At 42.1% G+C, this 25,083-nt stretch overlaps 1 protein-coding gene across 2 annotated transcripts in view; it reads right to left on the bottom strand.

Moving 5' to 3' along the window:
* AK5 (adenylate kinase 5) overlaps positions 1-25,083 on the bottom strand; it is a 224,843-nt gene that overhangs the window by 85,325 nt on the left and 114,435 nt on the right. For both annotated transcript variants that reach the window (XM_014849624.3, XM_070486633.1), the window contains exons 7-8: positions 22,340-22,430; positions 15,253-15,329 (exon numbers count right to left, since the gene is read on the bottom strand). In XM_014849624.3, coding sequence (XP_014705110.3) covers positions 15,253-15,329; positions 22,340-22,430 — 168 coding nt within the window. The remainder of the gene's footprint in view (positions 1-15,252; positions 15,330-22,339; positions 22,431-25,083) is intronic.

Genomic DNA, 25,083 nt, shown 5'->3' with positions numbered 1-25,083 from the left:
AAGTGACTTTAAAAGGAGTGTTTTCACATTTACTCTTTAGAACCAAACATGTTTTTTGTGAGTCATCAAGCTTCTAAATTAAAGACAAGCAAACAAAAAGCCCCATACCTACCACCACATGGCGGCCTCTGAAGCCCATCCTATCTGTTCCTCTCTGGCCCCATTCCCACTCGTAAGCTCGCGGGAGGTTCTAGCAAAACCATCAAAGAAGTAAATGGGCTTTGACTGTCTTTGACTTCTCCTGCCCCCAACACCCCGTCTTCCTTTGGGTCCTGGAACTGAATGTGGTTTCTTGGTTTTCCAAAGTCCTCTGCCCTGCCAAGGGCTATCCTCAAGTGGAACCACAGTGAGGGGGTTAAAACTCAGTCGCAGTAATGTCAGACTGCCTGGTTTTGAATCCTTGACATGTTACTCAACCTCTCCAGGCCTCAGTTCTACTTTTGTAAATAAATAGACTCAGAGATGGAGAGGACCTTAGTAGGCATATAATTTTCTTACCTAGTACAGAAATCACTTTTTTTCTTTAACATCCCTGAGGAATGGCTATCTAGAATTTGCTTGAATATCTTCAATGAGGTATTCAACTGGATAACACTAGTTAGAAAACTACTTCATACATTGATCCGAATTCCATCTGTGGGATTTCCATCTCTAGGGACCAATTCTGTCTCAGGCCGTAATACAGAAGTATAATTCCCTTTTCTAAAATGATATAGTCCCTTAGAGAATGGAATTTCTTCACTGGACAGTTAATTATTGAACATGAGTCAGGTGCTGTGCAAGCCATTGGGAACAGAGCTGTGAACAAGACCACAAACCCCACCCACCACGGAGTGGATAGGCCAGCAAGCGCCTGCTCAGGCCTCACGCTCTCAGGAAAATGTACTTCTCCACTTAGATATTTCCAGACCCTTCAACCACTTCTTGATGATAGTTTTTGGATCCCTCAAGATCCTAGCTGCCCTCTTTTGAAAACATGTAAATTAAAAAAAAATTTCATCATGGCCACGTAAATTTGTTTTATTCCCTGTTCTCCATTTAGAGAACGTCAGACTTCTTCCTTGTACATCCCTTTGAGATTCTTCTTCATTCTATTTATGGAGAAAATATTTTGGAATTGCCCTCCTATACTTTGTCAAGCACTATGCAAAGAACTGAAGAATTATAGTGATGTAGACATTGTCTGGGTCCCCAGGTATAATCTACCAGGGGAGAAACACACGCCCACAAATAGCCATAAAATATGTGACAAATGCTCTAAAGAAATGGAACAAGAAATGGAACAAGTAAAAGTAAGAAAAATCTGCTGAGAGCTTTCAGGATGGTACTGGAATCCCGAGTAAAGTTTTATTTTCACTATTTTATTATTTTCTTCCTCTCTGTGCTATTATTTCACATATTTAGAAGGTGGGGGTGCGTTCAAAATTCTGAGTGGTGAAGCTGTTGTTCTATAATGTATTTTCTATCTATATTTAAAAAAGAATATGAGACACTTACAGCAAATCATCATCACGTTAAGACTTCATGTTTGTCTAATTACGCGTATAGTGCTTTACATTTGAGGAATGCCTTGCTAGGAACCAGCTCTTAATCTTCACATTATTGTCTTCAATTTATAGATTTGGAAACTGAGGCTCAGAGAGGTAAGTGGATGTGCCAATAGCAGAAAGCCACTAAGTGGCAGAACTCAAACTCACACCCATCCAGGACTCTAAAGCTGGGGTCTTTACTTCCTCTAGTCATAACTGCCATCCCTAATAGAAACATGGACTCAATAGGAAAAAGAAAATAAGGATATATGCTGAGACCCAAAACCCCGTATAAAGAGAAAGATAATTCATCAGTGGGTGGACAATGGTGACTCGGCTCCTTGGCAACCAACTCCAAGGAGCAAAGGGCAACTACATCCACCCCTCTCCTGCCACTCACACTTCAGTCCCTGTAAGCCTGTGTTTGCTTTTAGGTTGGGTTTTCAGGTTTTTGTGCACTCTCCCCAGCCTTACTTCTGTAAATACATAATAATCCCAGGAGGTTATTTGGTTTCCCATTAACAACTGTTTCCTGTCTTTTAAGGCTCCGAGGCACCTCGGATGGCTGGCCACACATGAGTTCTACCTTCTTCCCTTTATTAGGTAGTGATACTATTGTGTTATCACCAATATTTTCATTTTTTTTTATTATTTTTTTTTTCCTTTTTCTCCCCAAAGCCCCCCGGTACATAGTTGCATATTCTTAGTTGTGGGTCCTTCTAGTTGTGGCATGCGGGACGCTGCCTCAGTGTGGTTTGATGAGCAGTGCCATGTCCGCGCCCAGGATTCGAACTGATGAAACACTGGGCCGCCTGCAGCGGAGCGCACGAACTTAACCACTCGGCCACGGGGTCAGCCCCACCAATATTTTCATTTTGCCTTCAAAATGGCAGGGTATTCAAGGTTATTCCTGTTAACAAGATGTCACAGAAGCCTAGGAAATTAATTACAAAACCTGTATGACAAGAGTAATAGGGTTTTTGAAAACAGAAAAGCAAGGAGTCTTCACCGATCTGTGCTTCCTATGTTTCTCCCCCTGGAGTATATCCTATTGCTTTGAAATAAAAGATTCTATCAGTCCCATTTCCTTCTGGAAAGATTTCTCCTGTAGTCCTGTGACAGGGCATGCCAGACATGCATAGCGATGAGGCATTTACTTTTCTGTATTCAGAGTGTGGAAATATCAAACTCCTGGCTCAAAATTGGAAACCCAAGTGATATAATGTTGCTGTTTAATATCTAATATCTATACTGAAATATGAAGGACATCCCTGAATTTGTAGTCAACAATGGTGAAAACATATTCCTATTAATTTATGAGGTTTAAAAATGGGACTTGTCTTTCTTCTTACAGCATCCATTAGCTCCACCTCCCCATGGTCAATGGAGACGGCAGGAAGGGCTGGCTGCCTGAACCTGCAGCAGGCATTTTTGTTTTAGTGTTTGGGGAAAGCCAGATTTACATCCTTCTGACTTTGGTCCCTCTCCAATAGTCCTTGCTTTCATTCTTCTAATAGGCCACCAATAGTTTTCACTACCAAGTACAAGTGCTTCCTGCAGAGTGGAGGTAAACCTGGCCATTCCACTTCCAAGATTCAGCCAGTCCTTGTAGGACTCGCCACAAAAACCTGACTTACCCCTTAGAACAAGAACCTGACTTCCCAGATTCTGATCAGTGCTGTGTGACTGAAATATACTGCTTTGGGAATGGCACCATTTTAAATCAGCTTTACAAATACAACCTAACACATGTTTTGGCTAAATGTAATATTTTTTGATTTAGAAGCTGAATTTCACTATGGAAATTCAGTTAAAACACAAACACACACACACACACACACACACACCCCAGTAAACTCTGTTATCTGTCCTGACTGGGGAATGTGGTATTATGCCTTTATTCATTAAGTCTATTCTGATCCCAAGAACGTCCCTGCCACAGTGTAGTGGACACAAAAGATGTACATGATAGGGTCCTCCTTCTTGAGAAGGAAAGAAAGAAGAGGAAATATTTACTGCATGGTCTACTGTGCCAGGAATTTTTACATAGATTTTTCTCTTTTAATCCAAATAGCCTGCAAGGTATTTTGTCCATTTTTACAGATGAAGAAACTCAGGCTTGAAGAGGTTAAGTAACTTGCAACCCACAGGTGTGGCAGTGGATTCGAACCACGTCTCTCTGGCTCCACAGTCCGTGCTCTTTCTCATAATGGATGCACACAGGAGACAATCAGAGAGTCATAGGAGTCAGTATACAATGCAGTAGAAAATTAAACATAATCGAGTGCTAAGACCTAGGGTATAAACCTCAGGAGCTTTGGGTGTTCAGTGGGGCAGGCAAGAAATGAATGTGTACTCTCATTATTAGAGAAGATCTCAAGGAAGAAGCAGCAGGATTTGAAATGATCCTTATAAGATTGCTAGGATTGAATATTCTTTTGAATAAAGAGCTAGCTCATATTTGTGACATAGAGTTATATTTTTAAGGAAGTCAAATGTACTTCTAATTCTTCTGGGCTTTGCCTCCTAACTGTCCTCTGTCCACTTCACTTGCCGTCCTTGGTCCCCCATCACTTACACTGCTGATGCTTCTTTGCTCTGTCTCTTTGTAGCACATATTTGGTAAAACTCCATCACTGAATGAAGTGAACTATCGACCTCTACGCCCCATGGAAGTTCCACAGCACTCTGTATCTTTAGTGCCTAGAAGAATGTCTGGCATCTATGGGGCACCCAACAAACATTTGCTAAATGCATGGAAAAAATGAAAAGGCTCAATTGGTCAAAACAAATTTCCAGGCACTAATGTCAAATGGGCTCTTGGACTCTATATGAATACAGTCTAATCCTATTGTGTTTCCTTAGTTCACCCTGCTGGATTCTACAACCACAATTCAATCCTCCACTTGCTTCAAAGCTTGGACTCTCAACAGACAGCTTTCCCTCTGGAAGTCGTCTGACAGGAACTCCTCAACGTCCTACCATTAAACATACAAACCCACGCTCCCATCCTATCCGAGTTCCTTCTGTTATAAGCCACATGTGGTTCCCTCTTCTGTTCTAAGGCCAGTCTCTCCAGCTGTGTTTTAGAACCCAGCCCTCCTGCATTCAGAGGAATCTTCCTCTCTCTTGCACATTCTTCTCCCCAATGAGTGGATCCTTCCTATGAGTTTTTAAACATGCTCAAGTATCTTCCATTACGAAGACAACCTCCCCCACTAGCTCTTTGTTAGGCCAACCATTTCCTCCATGTTCCCACATACAACAGCCAATTTCCATTCTCCCTCTTCCTCATCCTCTCATCAATGTTTGACACTCTCTGCTTCTTGAAATACTGTTTACTTTGGCTTTTGGAACACCACGTTCTGCAGATTTTCCTCCTATTTCTCCAGCAGCCTGTTTTACATCTTTTCTGCTGCCTCATCTTTCTCTACCCAGCCTTTGAATTTCCTCAATGCTCAGCTTTAGATCCTCTTCTCTTCCCAATTCTGTTCTCTTTCTCTGAGTATCTCCTCCACTCACAGCTTCAAGTTCTACCTATATTCGGAAGCTCACACATTTATATTTCCAGCCTAGATCTTTCCTCTAAGCACCAGACCTGTTTATTTAATTCTTCACTTGAATTCTCTACTTGGACGCAATAAAATACTTTGAACTCAGCATATCTAAAATTACACTTATGCTCTTTCCTTACGGAACTGGTGTTTTCTTAGTGTTCTTTCTCAGTGAATGTCACTACCATCCACCCTGCTGTACAAGTTAAAAACCCAGGCATCATCTTCAACAGCTCACTGTCTCTTGGCTCTCAAATCCATCCCAACATGAAATCCTGTTGATTTGCCTCACAAGTACCTCCCAAATACATCCTTTTCTCTCCATCTCCTCCACCACTCCAGTGCAAGGTACCATCCATCATCTCTTGCCTGGACCACTGCAGCCTCCCACTGGACTCCCTAGATCCATTCTTGCCTTCCTCTGATGTGTTCTCCACTTGCAACCAGAACAATCTTTTTAAAACACAAATCTAATTATGTTGACTCACCCTCCTGCCCTCCCCCCAAAACAAAACAAAACTCTTCAAGGCTCCCCATTGCTCTTAGGATAAAGTCAAAACCACTGACCTGCTCTACAGAGCCCCACTCTCCAGGCTCATCTCACACCACCTTCTGTCTGACCCTGCACTCCAGCTACCCTGGTCTTCTTTCAGATGCTGGGCTTCTTCCTACTTATACATGCTATTTCCTCTTTCTGAACCTCCCCTTTGGAGGCTCCCTCCCCATCATTTCCTGTTCTCTCACTTTCTCATTCATACCTGGTTACTTCTTACTCATCTTTCAGATCTCAACTTAAGCATCTCTTGCCTAAGCAAAGCCTCTCCTCACCTCGCTGACTACATCTACACATTGCACTATGTACTTCTTCTCCCAGGCACTTAACACAGTTTTAATTGCGTATTTATATGATGATTCTATTATTATGTATTTCCACCATAAGCTCCACGATAGTAGGAACTACATCTTCTTTTGCTCATCATATATCCCCAGTACCTCAAATAGAGTCTGGCACATTAAATATTCTCAAGATTAGCTGAATGAATAAGTAAATTAATAAAGTTGAAGGCATGGGCATAGATGAAGCAGTTGTGTAGTGAGAGAAGACCTATGATTAAACTTGGTGAACACAACATTTTATGGGGAGGGCAGAGGAAGAAAAACCATGTTGGGGGTAGGAGACAAAGAAATAATGGCCATAGAGGCGGCAGAAGGCAAGGGGGCCAAGAATTTTGAGAAAGCAGAACTGCCATCAGTGTCTTGGGCCCAGACATTCTAAGAACTAAGAAATGTTCTCCTGACTTGGCAGTAATGAGATAACTTTCAACGGTCTCTTAGGGGAACAGGGTAGGCAGAAGCTAGCTGATAGGGCAGAATGGGAGGTGAGGTTCCAGAATCAGGAGAGCTGACTTCTCTTTCACCAAATTTGGTGTTGAAGGAAAGGGGAGAGGAAAGACAGTATTCCACTTGGCCTTTCTGTGACACTTGGCACTGTTGATGCCTTCTTTTTTCAAAGTGGGGATGGTGGGTTGGTAGATAGAGAAAAAGAAAGATACTTTGAGGATGAGAGCCTTGAGAAATACAAAACAATACCAGTTAATGGAGCACGGTCCTGGGTGAGACGGATGGAATGCGATCAAGGACTTGGGTGGGTAGTGAGCCTGGAGACACTCTGTTGTTAGGTGCATACACATTAAGGGTTGTGTTGTCTTCTTGGAGTATTGACTCCTTTATTGTGATGTAACTCCCCTCTTCATCCCTGATAACTTTTCTTGCTCTGAAGTCTGCTCTGTCTGAAATTAATACAGCTACTCTCGCTTTCTTTTGTTTAGTGTTAGCATGGTATATCTTTCTCCAACCCTTTATGTTAATCTATATGTGTTTTTATATTTAAAGTAGGTTTCTTGTAGACAACATAGTTGGGTCTTGTTTTTTGATCCTCTCTGAAAATCTTGGTCTTTTAATTGGTGTAGTTAGATCATTGACATGTAAAGTGTTTGTTGATTTAGTTGGATTCATATCTACCACATTTGTTATTGTTTTCTATTTGTTGCCTATGTTCTTTGTTCCTATTTTTGTCTTCCAAACTTTTTCTGTCTTCTTGGTTTTAATTGGGCATGTTATATAATTCCACTTTCTCTCCTTTCTTACTTAGCATATTGATTATACTTCTTTTCAAACCTTTTTTTAAGTGGTTGCCCTAGAGTTTGCAATATACATTTATAACTAACCCAAGCCCACTTTCAAATAAGTGGACAGTGCAAGTATCTTATAAAAGCAAAATATTCCTAATTCCTCCCTACCATCCCTCGTATCATTGCTGTCATTCATTTCACTTACACATAAGCAGACATAATTGAATATATTGTTGCTATTTATTATTTTGAACAAACCATTATCTGTTAGGTCTGTTAAGAATAAGAAAAATAAAAGTTTTTACTTTATCTTCACTTATTTATTCTCTGATACTCGTTCTTTCTTTATAGATCTGAATTTCTGAACTATATCATTTTCCTTCTCTCTAAAGAACTTCTTTTAACATTTCTTGTAAGGCACGTCTACAGGCAACAAATTTCCTCAATTTTTGTTTGTCTGAGAAAGTTTTTATTTCTCTTTCACTTTTGAAGGATAATTTCATAGGATATAGAATTCTAGTTTGTTTTTTTTCTCTCAACACTAAATATTTCACTTTACTCTATTCCTGCTGGTGTGGTTTCTAAGGAGAAGTCAGATGTATTTCTTATCTTTGCTTTCCTATAGGTAAGGTGTATTTTCCCTCTTGCTGCTTTCAAGATATTTTCTTTGTCGTTGATTTTCTGCAGTTTGAATATGATATGTCTAGGTGTAGTTTTTTAATTTAACTTAATTTTTTTACTTTATTTATCCTACCTGATGTTCTCTAAGCTTCCTGTATCTGTGGTTTGGTGGCTGACACTAATTTGGGGAAATTCCCAGTCATCATTGCTTCAAATATTTCTTCTGTTCCTTTCTCCTTTTGTTCTCCTTCCAGTATTCCCACTATGTGTATATTACACTTTTGGTAATTGTTTCACAGTTCTTGAGTATTCTGTTCTGTTTTTTCAGTCTTTTTTCTCTTTGCTTTCAGTTTTGGAAGTTTCTATTGTCATATCCTCAAGCTCAGAGGTTGTTTTCCTCAGTCACGTCCAGTTCACTAATGAGCCCATGAAAGGCATTCTTTCTTTCTGTTACAGTGTTTTTATTGCTAGCATTTCTTTTTGATTCTTTCTTAGGATTTCCATCTCTCTGTTTGCATTATCCATCTGTTCTTGTATGTTGTCCACTTTCTCCATTCAAGGTCTTAGCATGTTAATTGTAGTTTTTAAAAAAAATTTCCTGTTCTAGGGGCCAGCCCGGAGGCGCAGGGGTGAAGTTCTCATGTTCCACTTCGGTGGCCCAGGGTTTGCTGGTTCAGATCCCAGGTGTGGACATGGCACCGCTTGGCAAGCCATGCTGTGGCAGGTGTCCCACACAAAAAGTAGAGGAAGATGGGCATGGATGTTAGCTCAGGGCCAGTCTTCCTCAGCCAAAAGAGGAGGATTGGTGGCAGATGTTAGCTCAGGGCTAATCTTCCTCAAAAAAAAAATTTCCTGTTCTGGATAAGTCCAATATTCCTGACTCATCTATCTCTTGTCCTGATACTTGTTCAGTCTCTTCAAATGGTGTTTTTACCCTTAATGTGCCTTGTAATTTTTTGTTGAAAGTTGGACATGATGTCCTAGGTAAAAGGAACCGCAGTGAACCAGCTTTTAGGACTGTAGTGGCAAAGTATGGGGAACGGAAGTGTTCTAAGTGCATACAGTCCTACGAGTAGGGCTCAGTCCTTTGGTGAACTTGTGCTACTGAACTGTGAACTTCACCAGTGCTCCTCAAGTTGTTTCCCCCCTTAGTGGGAGTGGATGGTGAGCGGGTGCTGGAGTTAAGTATTTCCCTTCTCCCAGGTGGGTTAGGCTCTGATAAAACCCCAGCAGGTTAGGTTCTGATAAAATAGTTTCTCCTGAGGGCAGGCATTGTTAACAAGAGCAGAATGCTCTAGTGTATTTCAAAACGGTTCCTTTTCCCCTCCCGCTGTCAGAAGCCCAAGGAAACTTTTCCTGAAATTCACCGTGAGGACCTGGTACAGCTCCTGGAGGTAAAACTCACAAAAGTGTGGGGACTCTCGTGACTGGGTCCCCTGGAGTTTTTCTCTCTCACACTTGCCCACACGAGCCTCCAGCAGTTCCAAAACTGAACGCCAACTGTCACTGTCAATTACAGTTTGGGATTTCCTGCCCTGGCCCTGGCGCTGGCTGCTGTGAGGTTCCAGCTCCCGGGTTTCTGCTCTGGTAAGTTGTGATCCTCTGAATCCGCCTGTCTGTCTCTCTAACTTTTGGTACAGCAGGTTTGCCTTGTAACCTCACGTCTCTGATGGATCTAAGAAGAGATTTTTCAGTTTGCTCATCTTTTTACTTGCTGTTAGGACCGAGTGGTACTTTTTAAGCTCCTACGCGCCAGACTGAAAACCAGAAGTGCTCAATTAGCGTTCACTTAGGTGAAGAAGTGGTGGCTTCTGTCAGCTACAGAAAGGCACAGATTCCTGAAAAGCTCAGTGTAAGTTTGGCTTGGTGCAGGGAAGAAAGGGGGTCCACATTTATGGAGCATTTGTTTTGTACAAGGTACCTTCCTTCTCCTACATCCTGCAAAAATACTTCTGAGTGGGGTTTTCATCATCCTTTTCTAGAAGAGGAATCTCAGACACAGAAGAGTTAGCATGTATCAAAAAATCATATATTAAGTAGAAGAACTAGAAATAATGTTATTAGCTTTTTAAAAAATGGACATTTATTGAGCACATGCTGTGTGCCAGGCTGTGCGGCAGGAGAGCAGAACACAGTCCCTGTAAAGCAAAAGGAGATTACAACACAGGGTCTCATGAGTCCTCCAAGAAGGTGAGCTAAACATACAACAAGAAGGGCTTCCTCAAGGAGAAGCGTGGTCTTGAGGGAGCATGAGTAGGGGTTATCTGGGACAGGGGTGACGGGGCTGTGGAAGCTGCCGTAGAGAGGAAAGAGATTGTGCAAAGCACAACCTACTTGAGGGAACTGCAAATGGCTTGGTGTGGCTGGAGCATTTAATGTGTTTTGATGATTGGCAAGGGATGGGGAGGAAGGATGGGGAGTCAGATTCTGATTTGAAGGTCCCCATGTATTATGATAATTCTGACATCAATGAGGAGCCAAGGAGGGTTTTAAAAAGTGGAATGCCATGGGGCTGGCACCGTGGCCGAGTGGTTAAGTTCGCGCACTCCGCAGCAGGCGGCCCAGTGTTTCGTTAGTTCGAATCCTGGGCGCGGACATGGCACTGCTCATCAGACCACGCTGAGGCAGCGTCCCACATGCCACAACTAGAAGAACCCACAACGAAGAATACACAACTATGTACCGGGGGGGCTTTGGGGAGAAAAAGGAAAAAATAAAATCTTTAAAAAAAAAAAAAAAAAGTGGAATGCCATGATAAGCCTTGCTTTTCAGCAAGATGATTTTGATGGGTGAGAAGCCTGGGGCAGGGAGCCTGGTTAGGAGACTGTCTCAGTGGTCCCCAGGAGGAAGGCTGAGGGTGGGAACCGAGGCAGTGGCAGTGGCAGTGGAACTGGAGAGGGAAGGAGTGATTCCTGCAAAGGAGAACTGACCAGCTCTTGATCAAACTGATGTAGAGAGGGAGAGAAAGGAAGGAGGCTGGAAAGATGCCCTTGTTTCTGGCTTGGGCAGCTGGAAGGATGGTGGTATCACTCACAGAAATAGGAAAAACAGAAGGAAGAACAGATTTTGTGGGGGAAGATGATGAGTTCAGTTTTGGACGTGATGAGTTTCAGATGCACATGGGAAATCCAACTGTTGCTGTTTAGCAGGCAGACCTACGTGATAGGAGCTCACCAGGGGGCTCTAAGTGAAGCCAAAACCATGGCTATGACTAAGCTTCCCAAAGAGAATGTGTGCAGTGAGGAGAGAAGGGGCCACAGCCAGGAGGCTGGGGAGCACCCATATTTAAATAACGGACTGATGGAGGGGAGTGCAGCAAGGAACAAAGAATGACTGAAACAGGAAGTAGGAGGGGCTCCAAAAGACAGGGAACTCATTGAGGGGCAAGAGCTTTGTGGCTGAGGTGGGCTTGGTGCTCACCAAACCCATCTCTCCTTTCCTGCACACTAAATAGGCTCCGTTTTCCAGCTCCCTTGCATGTAGGGAGTGCCAGTGACTGGAGATGCCAAATGACTGTGGGCGGAAGGGCTGTACACTTACGAGCAGGTCTATCTTCGTCATGCTCTTTTCCTTCCTGTCCATGATCCCTTTGGAAGTAAAAGAAGCTCTGGAAGGAAGGCACTCAGATTTTGAGTTTTATTTGCTACCGTAGCAGAGCCTAGCTTATCTTTCCTGGTCCTGGCTCTGCAGTCAGATGACTGTGTTTGAATTCCGTCTTTCCCTCTTGCCAGCTGTGTGACCTTGAATAAACTGCTTAATTTCTCTGTGCCTCAGTTTCCTTATTGGGATAACAATATAATAATAATAATAAATAATAAAATATATATTTTTTAAATAAATTTTAAATAATATTTTAAAGTATATTTTAACAAAATACAATAAATAATAATATAATATCTATCTCATATAATTGTCTGAGGATAAACTGAAGTAATAAATGTGAAGCACTTAGAACAGGATTAAATACTCTAGAAATGTTAGATGCTAATGGAGAGGAGAATGTCGAGAATGGGGGGATGGTTCACAGCTGGGCTCAGCGAACTATGGCCTGCAGGTCAAATCCACTCTGCCGTCTGTTTGTGTACAGCCTCCCCGTTAAGAATGGGCTTTTCAAATAGTTGAAATAAATCACATGAAAGTGGTATGGAATTCAAATTTCAGTATCCATAAATGAAGTTTTACTGGAACACAGCCACACCACACTCCTCTGCTTAAGTATTGCAGTGGCTGCTTTTGCACTACAATGGCAGAGTCTGAGTAATTGCAAACAGAGACCACACGGCCCATGAAGCCTAAAATATTTACTACCTGGCCCTTTACAGTAGAAGCTTGGTGAATGAACGCAGCAAAGGTCAAGAAAGATAACGAAAAAGTGTTCATTAGCACATTGGCAATGGATTCCCAGTGACCTTGATAATGGCTTTATTTGGAATGGTGACAGTAGAAACTGGATTTTGGTGCCAGGCCGACCAGAGTTTGGCTCCTGACTCCACATCTTGCAGACTGTGTGGTCTTGGGAAGTCATTTAACTTCTACGAGTTTCAGTTTCCTCAGCTGTTAGCTGGGATGAACAGAGCTAACTTCTTGAATGACTGCAAGAATTAGCAATAATGCATGAAAACCATAAAATACAGGGGCCGGCTCCATGGCCGAGTGGTTAAGTTTGCGAGCTCTGCTGCAGTGGCCCAGGGTTCGGATCCTGGGCACAGACATGGCACCGCTCATCAGGCCACGTTGAGGCGGTGTCCCACATCCCACAACTAGAAGGACCTGCAACTAAGATATACAACTATGTACAGGGGGCGGTTTGGGGAGATAAAGCAGGAAAAAAAAAGACTGGCAACAGGTGTTAGCCCAGGTGCCAATCTTTAAAAAAAAAGAAAGAAAAAGAGAAAACCATAAAATACAGTGTCTAAGCCAGCCTGGATGGCCTAGCGGTTAAGTTTGGCACGCTTCGCTTTGGTATCCTGGGTTCGGTTCCGGGGCACAGAACCACACCACTCATTTGTCAGTGGGCATCCTGTGGCAGCAGCTCACATAGAAGAATTGGAAGAACATACAACTACACAAAACTACGTACTGGAGCTTTCTGGGGGAAGAAGGAAGAAAAAAGGAGGAAGATTGGCAACAGATGTTAGCTTAGGGTGAATCTTCCCCTGGGAAAAAAAAAAAAACAACAAAGAAACACAGTGTCTTGTTTACAGAATGTGCTCAATAAATGCATGTTCTTGCTTCATCTAATCTGCTGCCACCAAAATTGCTGTTCCTTTATGGGTATGCCTTTTTACTTTCAATATTTTATTTTTGTCTTCTGATGTTTTACATTATATGCCGTCTTTCCTCATATCTCACCTCTTTCCTGAGGCCATCGTAATTAATGTTGATCATCCTATTTAATACTGTAATCTGTCCCCCAGCCCAGCATTCCTAACTCACTTACCCTGTTCTATTTTTCCTTTTCTCATAGAACTTCTCACCTCTGACAATCTAGAAAACTAATTTATCGTGTCTATTGTTTTCTATCTGTCTTCCCCACTAGGATGCAAGCTCCTTATCTGTTTTATACAATTACATATTTCAAGTGCCTAAACAGTACCTGGAACACAGTAGGCGCTCAATTAGTATTTGTCGAATGACTAAATGAAAAAAGAAGAAGTGAGGATTTTTTTATCCTGCTCAGGACTAGATGTGCTCCTTCAACCTGAGGACTTGTCTTTTCTCACCTCTGTAAAATTCTCAACTATCATCTGTTAAGATATAGCCTCTGTCCCATCACCTCCATTTTCTCCTTCTGGAACTTTTAAAATACTTCAGCCCAATCATTCTACCCTCAGTGTCTCCTAAGTTCCTCCTTATATTTGACAACTATTTAGCTTTCTGCTTTATTCTAAGGCAATCTCCTCAGCTCCATCATTGAGTTTCTTTTTAGCTCTGTTGATTAAACCTGTTAATTGAATTTTTATTTCAAGGACAATATTTTTTGTGCCTAGAAGTTCTACTTCTTCCCTTTTCCTTCCTGCCTCTTCCTTTCCATTCTTTCCTGTACCTGTTTCATGGTTTCTAATCTTCCCTTTATCTTTGAATATTTTAAACATTCCTTTATTAAGATTTCTTTCAGACTCTTCTGTTATCTCTAGTTCTTGGGGAGGGAAGTCTTCCATTTGTTTAATTAGTTGGATTTCTTGTTACGGTTCATTTCTTTGTGCAGCCTGTAACTTTGGATCCTGAGCTCAACGTCGATAGTGGTTGTCCAGCGTTTGCCTCTGCTAGGGTCTTAAGAGACAGCAACTGGAGAGGCTCCAAAAACGACTCACTGACTGGCCTGCCTATGGAGGCAAAGCTGGGAGGCAGGATGGTGCAGATGTTCGGAAATGCGCCCTAATTTCCCCACTGTGAAACTACTTGTGTAACTGTAGGCAAATCACTCTTTGATGCTTAATTTCCTTAACTATAAAATAAATAAGCAAAGCAACATCTATTTCTAGAGATGTCGTGAGGAATTAGTGAGATAATTAAACTAAGGAACTTAGCACCATCTTTAGTATGTGTTAAGTGCTAATAAATGCTAAAAAATATTATAAATACATGGGATCTATTATATTACTTGTAAATATTTTCTCCTTGCTTTGTGAAATAAGGGGAGAAACTAAATGCTCATGAAGATAGCTTCTGAATACATATATGAAATGTATAGCCAGCTGGTACACTGGGACACTGGTGGGACCTCTCTGCTTTATTTGTGACATGTATTAATTGAAGATGGGAAAAAGCCCCCAGAAGAACACGTTCACTCGGCTTTCAGCCACGGCAGAGGAGAACTGATGAGACATGGAAGGAGATTTTAGGCATCCTTTTTGAAAAATAAAGCCTAATTAGAGAGCTGGATCATTTGCCAACTATTTTGGATCGTTAAAACATAGCAGCAGGGAGAGTTCTTCTGCTGAGAGCAAAATGACCCAGATAAAGTTCTTTCATTCAAACAGAAAATATATTTAACATCTTGGCTGTGTTGTCATTGGTCGTCGGTCCCTTTCAAAGGTTAGAAATAGAAAAGCAGAGCCCTGATCTTGTAGCTGATGCTCAGTAAATACTGTTGGGTGATTACTGGGAAGGGACAGAGACACAGGCAAATTCTTGGGCAAGAGAACCTCATGTCACCTCATTTCTATCTCATGCCACCTTTGACCACAAACCTTTCCTGAATGAATTGCCATTCTGGGTCTGTAGATACAGGAAGGCTAAAGAGCCAAACGTAGTGAGTGAAAGCTGTAGGCTACTGTGATTTATCATGGAATATATTACTAGTTATCTGTAAACACGTCACAAAATGATTTATAATTCTGATTCTCATAAAACACTTACAAAGACTTAAATTAAAAACATTTAAATAGAGACATATTTTTAGATTTTAATTACCTGATCTTCATAATCAGATCCTGTATCAATGATCTCTCCCGTGTCCAACATCATTGAAGGATCCAGGTCACTCGAACCTAAGATTAGGAAAGAAAGGATTACCTGATGGAGGCTCGCTGTGCATGTTTCTAAAGCAAACCATCTCTCACTCAGTTTCCATATTATCTTTATGGTTACTTTAAATTCACAAACATTTCTAAACTCTTCCCAGCTGCCAGGAACTATGATTGGGCTGTAGATGGAAAATGGAAGTACTCTGGACACTGTCTCCACCCTTAAGAAGATGACAATCTTGTGGAGGAGGTTGATTGATCAACAGCAAGGTTCAGAAACCAAAAAGAAGGAGCTGCCAATTCTGACTAGCAGTGGAGGTGATGACAGAGGTGGGATCCTTCATGAGGAACTGATCTCTGAGCCCAAACTGTGAGGGTAAATAGGATTGTCCAGGGCGAGAAGCAGTTTAGGGTGTGCGGTAGTAACTGAGGTAGAAGGGACACAGTGAGCAAACTATAGAGTGGGACGAACAGGGGTTTCCAGAAGTCAGAAGGGCTGAGCTTGCTCACTCCATGAAAACGTGAGAAGTTTTTCCTCCAGCTTTTGGGTCACCTTAGTCCCTGAAGGTGAGAAAAATCAGGTTAACTTAATATATTAATATAGCAGGTTTTTTCCCCCTAGGTGCCGCAGGTTACATTAAATTGCTTACCCATTAATCCCCAAGGCTCAAACTTAAACCGGTAGTTTCAATAGTGGGGCTCCTGAAGCACAACTGGTTCATTGTCCTCATCGAATGACTCTTTCCTGCTGGGAAATGTGCATCCCCTAACTAGCCAGAAAGACAGAATTCAGGGCTGCCCATAAAATGCTATGCACCCTGTGAAGAAACCAACCACTCCATGTTTCATTGCAAATATGGCCTTGCCAAATAGTTTTGGTTGGAATATGCAATGGGTAATCTTTACTGAAGATGAATTTTTAACAGAACTTCAAGTATCTCACATGCTTCTCATAAGTGGACCTCTCCCAGAGAGGCTGCTTTCATACTTTCTTCCAGAAAGAAACTGAAGAGATGTTCTCACACAGTCTTTTCTCATCTCTTCTCTTCTCTTCTCATCATTCCCCCTGCTGTTTACCAAAATAACTAAGTAATAGCCCATTATCAAATTGACTAAGTATTCCGCAATAATATCCTTGATTATTGTGTTTGTATCTTCAAAATTTTTTTAATGGTTGATAAAGTTTTTCAAAATGGAGATACTTGACTCATCAAGCCATTTTGGAAAAGCAACTAACCGTAGAGTTGCCAAGTATAGTTGCATAGGTGTGTATGGTACAAGTCTAGGTGATGCTAGTCACATCGTCAGGGCAGCGCTTGCCAATCCCATTGTTAATAAAGTGCTTGCTAGAATGGAGTTGGGAAGACTGTCCCACATGCTACTATCAGAGTGAGACTACAGGGGTGAGAGGGAAAATTTAATTTTCTGCATAGATTTTTTTTAAGTAGTGGGGTCATATGTAAGTTTTCTATCTTCGTGCTTTTGGTATTTTTCAAATACAAAATTTTATAAGGTGTATCTTAAGGCCAAAATACTTGACTGTCTTGAAGCCCAGTTTGCCCTTCTGTGTCGTGAGGCAGTAGAGATGTCACAAGTGAAATGTATATTTTTCCACTATAAGATCACAGACATTTTAGAACCAGTATTTCCCAGAATCCCACCCCCTCGTTTGTAAAAGAGGAAAACGAGCTGCGGAGTACTTCAGTAACTTGGCCAAGGTCATGTAGAAAGTGAGTGAGATCACAGACAGAAGTCGTGGCTCTCATTTCTCCTAGCACACTCTGCTGACTTCAAATTCTAAACAGGAGCAATCCAAATGGCTTTGTAAATAGGGTCTTTCGTTACAGTACTCTACAGTACTCCAGGAGGGGACCTGGACGAGGATGCCCTCTCTTCCACATTGTGAGAGAATGAGGAAGAGTGAACGGTTGATACTGAGGCGTGTCTCTGGGAGGCTGTGGAAATGGAGGAATCAGGACTGGAATCAAGGAGTGTCCCTCCAGCCTGTGACAATCAGTGCTCCTTTCTAGGTGGCTGCTATTGACAGCATTATTAAAGGCAACACCAATTTGATTTAGCTTTCATTACTTCCACAATACGGATCTTATCCACCACTTACTAGTGGAAACGGTGATAGGTACTTGGATTCAACTGACACCCTCCCCTCAGCTGTATTTAGAGTGATTCATGTGGAGAGAGCCACGCGATCTGAACACAAAGCCTTAGTAAACATATAGCTGTTTTAGTTCCTGTGTCCTACTTATTTTATTTAATTAGAAACAGTTCTTTTGGTTGTTTTAAAAAAGCACAATGTGAAGAGCTTTTAAACAACCCAGTTAACAGATATTACACATTAATATTTGAGACCGGAACAAGATTATTAGAAAACTATCTTCAGCAACGGTAGAATGAAGAGATCTTGGTGGAAACCCGCCCCCCCCAAAATAACTCATACTTATAAGGAAGAAGAGATCGGCTTTCATAATAAAATGCCTTTAACAGAAATTTTATTGTATCATTAAGGGATGGAATTTCTTGACATGTTGTTGCTCTTGGCAACAGTACTAATATTTCATAGAAGGTAACAGACAAAGGATGTCATTATCGGCTCAGATAATGATTGAATAGCTTTCATTTTCTTTTAGTATTGGTTGCTTGGTTTGCTGAAAATGGGACCTTTAATGATAGTCTAAGGTTTGACATACAAAATAGGGAGGTAAATATAGCCATATGTACACATTTTTGCCTTCTTTCATTGGACAGTTTAACATACATGAAGTTGTTTCAAATTTAAAAATATTCTTTCTATAGATAACAGAGAAAGGTATGAGCCAAAACAGAGCCCCACAGGGAGCACTCAGTCACCAGTTTTAGATGTAGAACGGTCTTTGGAAATATTATTTTCAGGTTGTCTCCTTAAATTGAAGTGGAAAGATGATTCAAATTGGCCGAAGAGACAGCAGAAGGATAACCATATAGCTTTCTGGGACAGCGTTACAGATGTTTTTCCTCCTAGTGGATCTTCAACCAGGAGTTTTAGGAGGGTCCTCCTCCACTTTGAGTAACAAATAAAGGGACACCGCTGCCAGGCAGGGCTCCTGGGGCAGTGCAGGGCGTGTGTAGGTAAAACTCCTCCAACACTTCCTCTGCCCCCCAAAGGAAAGCGGTTTCCCCCACGCCCCATCCTGCCTCTTCCACTAAACTAGAAGCCGCTTTAAGTAGGGCTGTACTCTATCTCCGAATCTAAGAATAAAACTTAGAAATTCTACGCATTCGACACATGTATGCCGAATGACTGAAAAAAGAATAAAAGGACATTTACATTTTACTTTTGCAGATCTTGATCCTCTTCATTCCCTCTACACACATTAAATCCTTCCTAAGTGCCCTAGGCATTAGGCACGGAGAATCCAGCTCTAATCCCAACAGGCGTGGAAAGTGTTAGTCACAGTTAGCCTTAGAATTCATTTGAGGAAGAGTACGGTATTTCCTTGGAAAAAATTCAGACAGTATTTGGGACTAGGAGGTGAGCTGTCTGAGGCATCTGGTGTTGCTGGAACGTTCTGGGTGAGAAGGGGAGGGGGGATTTTCCAGTTAGTCCACGACAGGGCTCGGGGAAGAGGGGAAGAGAGAGATGGAGAAGAGAGTAGAAACAGACCTAGGAAAATGGGGTACTGTTGCGTTGAATAAGATGTGGCCTCTCCCTGTGACCCCTCAAATTCTCAGCAAAGATACTAACTTATATGCAGCCTCTTCAATGTGACAGCCACACGCTTTATGCACATAAGCCATTTACTCTTCACAACAGTCCTATGAGGTAGCACTATTAGCCCCTCTTTATAGAGGAGGAAACTGAGCTCCAGAGAGATGGAGTGATGTGGCTGGATGGCTCTGCAAGAACTACTACTGGCGGACTCTGGGGAAAAGGAGACACTGCAGACGGGGCTTGAAGGGTGCGGAGGGTCAGAGAACGACATTCTATGGTAGGGAGGCAAGCAAATGCACGCTCCGCTCTGGAGCCAAAGAAAATTCTGTGTGGCCCTGAGTCAACGTACTTAGACAAGTGGTCCAGCTGAGGTAGCCAGCTTGCAAAGAAAGGGCTTCTGTGCCATCTCCTATGAGATTTACACTGGATATCAAACTCACACACACGCACACATCTGTCCTCATGAAGTCTGGCACTCTAAGAAGGGAAATAGATTTTTAATAAACAATCATATACCTAATTATGGAATCACAATGGCAATGAACACCCCGGAGGAAAAGTGCCGGGTACTATGTAAGAGCCTAATCTAGTCTGAGATGGGGTCTGCGAAAGCTTCCTGAGGAAATCACATTTAAAGTGAGCTACTGAGTGGGGTCTGGCCAGGTGAAGGACGGGGCTGGGAGCTGTGAGGGTGGAGGAATGCAAACGGAGACAGGCAGTTCCAAGTAACTTGTGCAAATGGCCAGGGGCAGGAAGGTACTTGAGGCATTCAAGGAACTGGAGGAAGCTGGTGTGGCAGAGGGGAGGTGATGCTGCGGTGGGAACAGGACCGCTGCAGGAAAGCTAAGGATATTTCTGCCATATGAAGGACACTGGTGCTCAGCCTGCAGGAAAGTCATTGAAGGTTTGGTTTTGTTTTTCATTGGGGAGGCGTGGTGATCAGAGCTGTATTCTGTGAGGATCCCCATGGCAGGACAAACAGGAGAAGCCCGTGATGAGGAAAAGGCCATCCATTTGAAAATGAAAAGGCTTTGTCATTACAAAGCCTTCGATGAGTGCAGTGGGGAGAGAGAACAAGGAGGGGACTCCCAAGGGGTCCCTGAGGAATGACAATTCGTGTGGGCCATGAGAGCAGGAACATTTTTGCCTGGCTCTCTTAAAAGAAAAAAACTGCATAATCTCACTTATATGTGGAATCTAAAAATGTCAAATACATAGAAGCAGAGAGTAGAGCGGTGGTTACCATGGGCACGGAGGTGGGGGAAATGGGAAGATGTTGTTGGCCAAAGGGCACCAAGTTGCAGTTAAGCAGGATAAATAAGTCTAGAGATCTAATGTACTGTGTGATGACTAGAGTTATTAATACCGCATTGAAAACTGGGAATTTGCCAAGAGAATATATTTCAGGTGCTCTCATCACACACAGAAAAATGGTAACTATGAGAAGAGAAGAAATGTTAACTAGCTTGGCTGTAGTAATCATTTCGCTACGTATATGTGTATCAAATCATCATGGTGCGCATCTTAAATATAATCAATTTTTATTGAAAAAATTTAAAAGAAGAATTGAAAGTCATTCCCATGGAGGTGACGTGGGAGTTATGGGGCAGCTGAGATTCTGCAAAGAGAGAACGGAAGAGCAGAGGGACCAAACGTGGGGGCAGACAAATCACAGAGCAGAAGCCACAGACATGACTTGTTTAATCGGGTGAGTCACCAACATTTACAAGCCTGAAAATTTCACCTACAGATGCAGGTTTCTGTTTTCTCTTGAAAGAGAGAAGGATCCAGCAATACCGGCTCATTTCTTAATGGCAACAATAGCCTGGAGCTGAGAAGTGGCTGCCTTCCATAGCGGAGGCATCGCTTATTTCTAGTTTACCACATTCTCTCCCAGGCTGACTTCACTCACCAAGGGCTGTTATAGACAGAACAGGCTTATCTTAAGGCTGAAGCAGAACCCAGCTCTCAGGGGTGTCAGGAGTGGAAGGGAGCCAGCAGGACTTGGACTCCTCTGCTCATGAGCTCAGAGGTGTAGACAGGAAAGAGTAGGCCCCTGGAAACCTCTTCTATAGGCCAGGCAGTGTGTACTCTGCCAAGGGGACTCAGAGAGAATGAGGACACAGCACCTGTCCTCAGGCAGCTTACGGACTAGCACAGGAGCCAGTACAGCGGCATTACTGCAGGACTAGGGCCACCTTGGAGAAATGTCATTTGAGAGCCACAAAGCACCAGGGTTCTAAAGAAGGGGCAGCTTACATCAGCTCCTCCATTCTGCTGTACTAGCAAACTGAGAGTATCTAGCAGCTGGATATTTGCCACAGAGGTCTAAATATACGTTCTAAATAAAATATGCACTTCAAAAGCACAGGTGTATAACATTTTTCAGAGCAGCTGTAGTCTTGTTTACAAGATCTTACGCGCTTCTCAATATTCCATCTATCCTGGCATAGGCCATCTTTTTGTCAATATCACTGGACAATCAGGCCCGAGAGTTTACGTTAGTTATCTGTGCTCTGTGGGTCTGCCCAGAAAGATGACCGCCTTGCCCTTCTTTTCATTCTGCCTTTCTTTGAAGCTATTCTTAGGGGGCTTCAAAAATGGCTCCAAAGTTTAAGTGATTATCCTTTTTCTTTGCAGCCTAGAACTGTTGATCTTTATCCTCTAAGGCCATAACTGAGAAGAAAGGTCAGGACCGGGACAAGGACTTGAGAGTCGTCCACATAGCATTGATAGTTGAAGCCATGAGGGACAACGAGTTGACCCAGAGCCAGAAAGTGAATGCGAGCGAGAGAAGTGTCAAGGACAGTTCTCACTGCCTACCTACAGGGCTGTGATTGCCCCACACTTCCGGCCAATGTCCAACTTCGAGGCGAGAGCATGTAGGAAGAGAGAGGGCAGAGCCTCTACAGGGCTGTGGGTGGGGATGGGAGTGGCCACCAGATAAAAGGGGAGGCTTTTTCCAGGCAGTACAGGAGAGCTGTGTATGAGTTCAGCAGTCCTGGAGGAACTGTACCTTTGAACTGTTGCACAAAGTATGGGCGAGATGAGATTTTTTTCTGTTAGAGTAACATAGGTCCTCTGCCACGTTGTGACTACCTGTGAATTTACATGTGTGATGACTGGAAGAAAAGCAGTAGCTATGAGGGCCAGGTGTATAGTCCTTCTTTTCGATTTTGTTTTGTGCCTTTATTTTTAACCCAGAAAGTATAAAGCTCTGAAGACAGTGTCATCCTTAAAACCTTACAGCACTTTTTTGAGCTCCAACAATACTACAAAGTCCCAGAGGATCAGGGCATGCTGTTGCCCAAAGGACGCAGTGACTTACCTGTTGCAGCCTCTTTGTTTGGGAATAACTTGCTGTCAACGGCCGCACTGATGTCAGAGAACACCTCATCCTCGTCTCGGTCGGCATCAAACTGGGGGAAATCAGGACAGACAAGTTGGGAACAGGAGAGTACATAAATTAGTTCTTCCCAAAACATAATGAGCATGCTTCACACAAGTGCATCTCTAATGAAGCCTGACAAGGGGAATTAAAGTGCTCAAGTCTTTAATCAGACATTTACAGGGTTTCAGCCCAGACCTCACATCAAACAGGGAAGGCTCTTAGGAAATATACAGTCACTTAACGGTTAAAAAAAAAAAAATGTGTAGAATTTTCTTAATTTCTAAAGTAAACTTTAGAAAAAATGATAATCGAAATTTACCTTGTGCTTTTCTGACTCCTAATATTTTGTTTAATTAAAAAAAACTCCTTGGAATTACATAATTCTAACAACAGGGGAAAGATTTTCTAATTTATTGTTTAAAAAAAGAGAGAATCCTCAAACCAAACTTTAGATGCTATACTAATACTATAGATCCTATCATAGATGTAGTCTATAGACATTATAGATTTAGATGTAATAAAAATTACAGATTTAAATATTTATTTTACCATTCTCTAAAATTTACAAAATTTTAAACATTAAAAAGTGTGGTTATATTTATAAATCCTCTATTTCCCAAGTTGTGCAGTGGTTTTTTTAAGTATGTGTTTGTCTTTTTAGTTTTTTTAAACACAGCTTTACTAAGTTATAATCAATATACAATAATGTGCACATATTTTAAGTGTACAAACCGATACGTTCTGACTGCATACCCTTGTGAAACCTTCATAAAAACCAAAATGATGAACACATCCATCACCCCCCAAAGTTCCCTTGTGCCCTTTGGGAATCCCTTCCTCTTAACCCCCTACCAGGTCGTCATTGATCTGCTTTCTTTAACTAAAGACTATTTTGCATCTTCTAGAATTTCATATAAAAGGATTTGTACAGTATGCAATCTTTTTGTTTGGATTCTTCTTTTAAAAAATTATATGACTTTTTTTTGGTGAGGAAGATTGGCCCTGAGCTAACATCTGTTGCCAATCGTCCTCTTTTTTTTTTCCCTAAAGTTCCCCAGTACGTGGTTGTATACCCATTGCCTGATTCTTTAACTCAGCACAACTATTTTGAGATTCATCAGTGTTGTATTCATTGTTCATGCCTTTTCATTGCTGAGTATGGCTATACTCTTAGTCCCATCCTGGGTATGTTTCATCTCAGATATTGTAGTTTTCGTCTCTAGATGTTTGATTTGAGTCTTTTAAAAAAATCTATGTCTCTATTTAAGGTTTTGAACATCTGAAATATAATTATAATAATTTTTAATGTCCTTCTCTGCTAATTCTAACATCTGGTGTCAGTTGTGAGTCAGTTTTGATTGATTTTCTCCCCCATTATTATGGGGCATATTTTCCTGTTTCTTTGCATGCCTGATAGTTTTTTATTGGATGCCAGGCATTGTCATTTTGACCATGTTGGATGCTAGGTATTTTTGTATTCCTATAAATATTTCTGAGCTTTGTTCTGGAATGCAGTTTAGTTACTTGGAAACAACTCGATCCTTTCAGGTCTTGTTTTTAAGATTTGTTGGGCTGGACCAGAGCAGTGTTTAGTTTAGGCCTAATTATTCCCCACTGTTGAGGCAAGACTCTTTGAAGTACTCTACCCAGTGCTTGCTGAATCAAGAGGTTTTCCAGTCTTGGCCATTCCAAGCCTGGTGTGAGCACCAGCTACTGTTCCTGCTAATCCCTTCGGGTGGCTTTTCCCAGCATCAGGTAGTTCCCTCACCTGCCTGCACTGATTAGCACTCTGCTGAACACCGGAGGGGAACCCGCTGTGGATCTCCAGAGTTCTCTCTCAGTGCATCTCTCGCATCTCTGATACTCTGTCCTCTGAGCTCCAGCCGCCTGGGCCACTTGGACCCTCAGCCCCATCCACTCAACCCATGGAGTCCACCAGTCTCCACAAGACCTTTTTCTCCCTGCACTGGAGCCTGGAAACTCTCCAGCAGTGAGCGGGGCAATCGAAGGCTCCCCGTGTCTGTCTCCTTTCTCTCAGGGAATCACTTCATTGCTTGATGTCCAGTGTCTTGAAAACTGTTTTCTTAAAATATATTTTTTCTATTTATTTTTTGATTGTTTCATGTGTGAGGGAAAGTCTGGTCTCTTTTATTCCATCTTTGCTAGAAGGGGCGATCTCATCCCTTAATCTCTTAATCTTAAGTATTATCTCGAAGATATTTAGGAAGATTTACGCGATTTATTCCTTTATATTCTCCTACTGAAGTGGTTCATTATTTTTAGTGAGGGAAATTTAGGAGCCTTAATTAGGAAGATATTTCCTCAGCCCTCCGCACACAGAGAAAGCACGTCTATGTGGTGCTTCAAAGTGCTTTCGCTGTGTCACCTCAGCCTGTGGGAAGGTGAGGCCGACTTCTTCTTTCTATTTGACAGGTGAGGAAATATCTACGCAGACATACAGCTAATAAGCAGGGGAACTAGGACTCGAACTTAGGAAGACTGACACTTCCCATCCTAGCAGGCTACATATGACCGGCACAGTAAGGCGAAGAACGGGCCCTTCTGCTCAAATAGGTGTTAAAAACACAGCCTTTAGTCCAAAAGCAAGGAGAGAAATGTAGGTCGTGGTTAGAGTAGGTACAGGAGACAACGGAGGCATTATTAGTGCCATTGTAATGCGC

This window comes from Equus asinus, chromosome 16 (assembly GCF_041296235.1).
Source record: "Equus asinus isolate D_3611 breed Donkey chromosome 16, EquAss-T2T_v2, whole genome shotgun sequence".
In the NCBI taxonomy this organism is placed as follows: Eukaryota; Metazoa; Chordata; class Mammalia; order Perissodactyla; family Equidae; genus Equus; species Equus asinus.
Note: the sequence above shows the minus strand (reverse complement) of the source record. Positions and strands in the feature narration are given on the sequence as shown.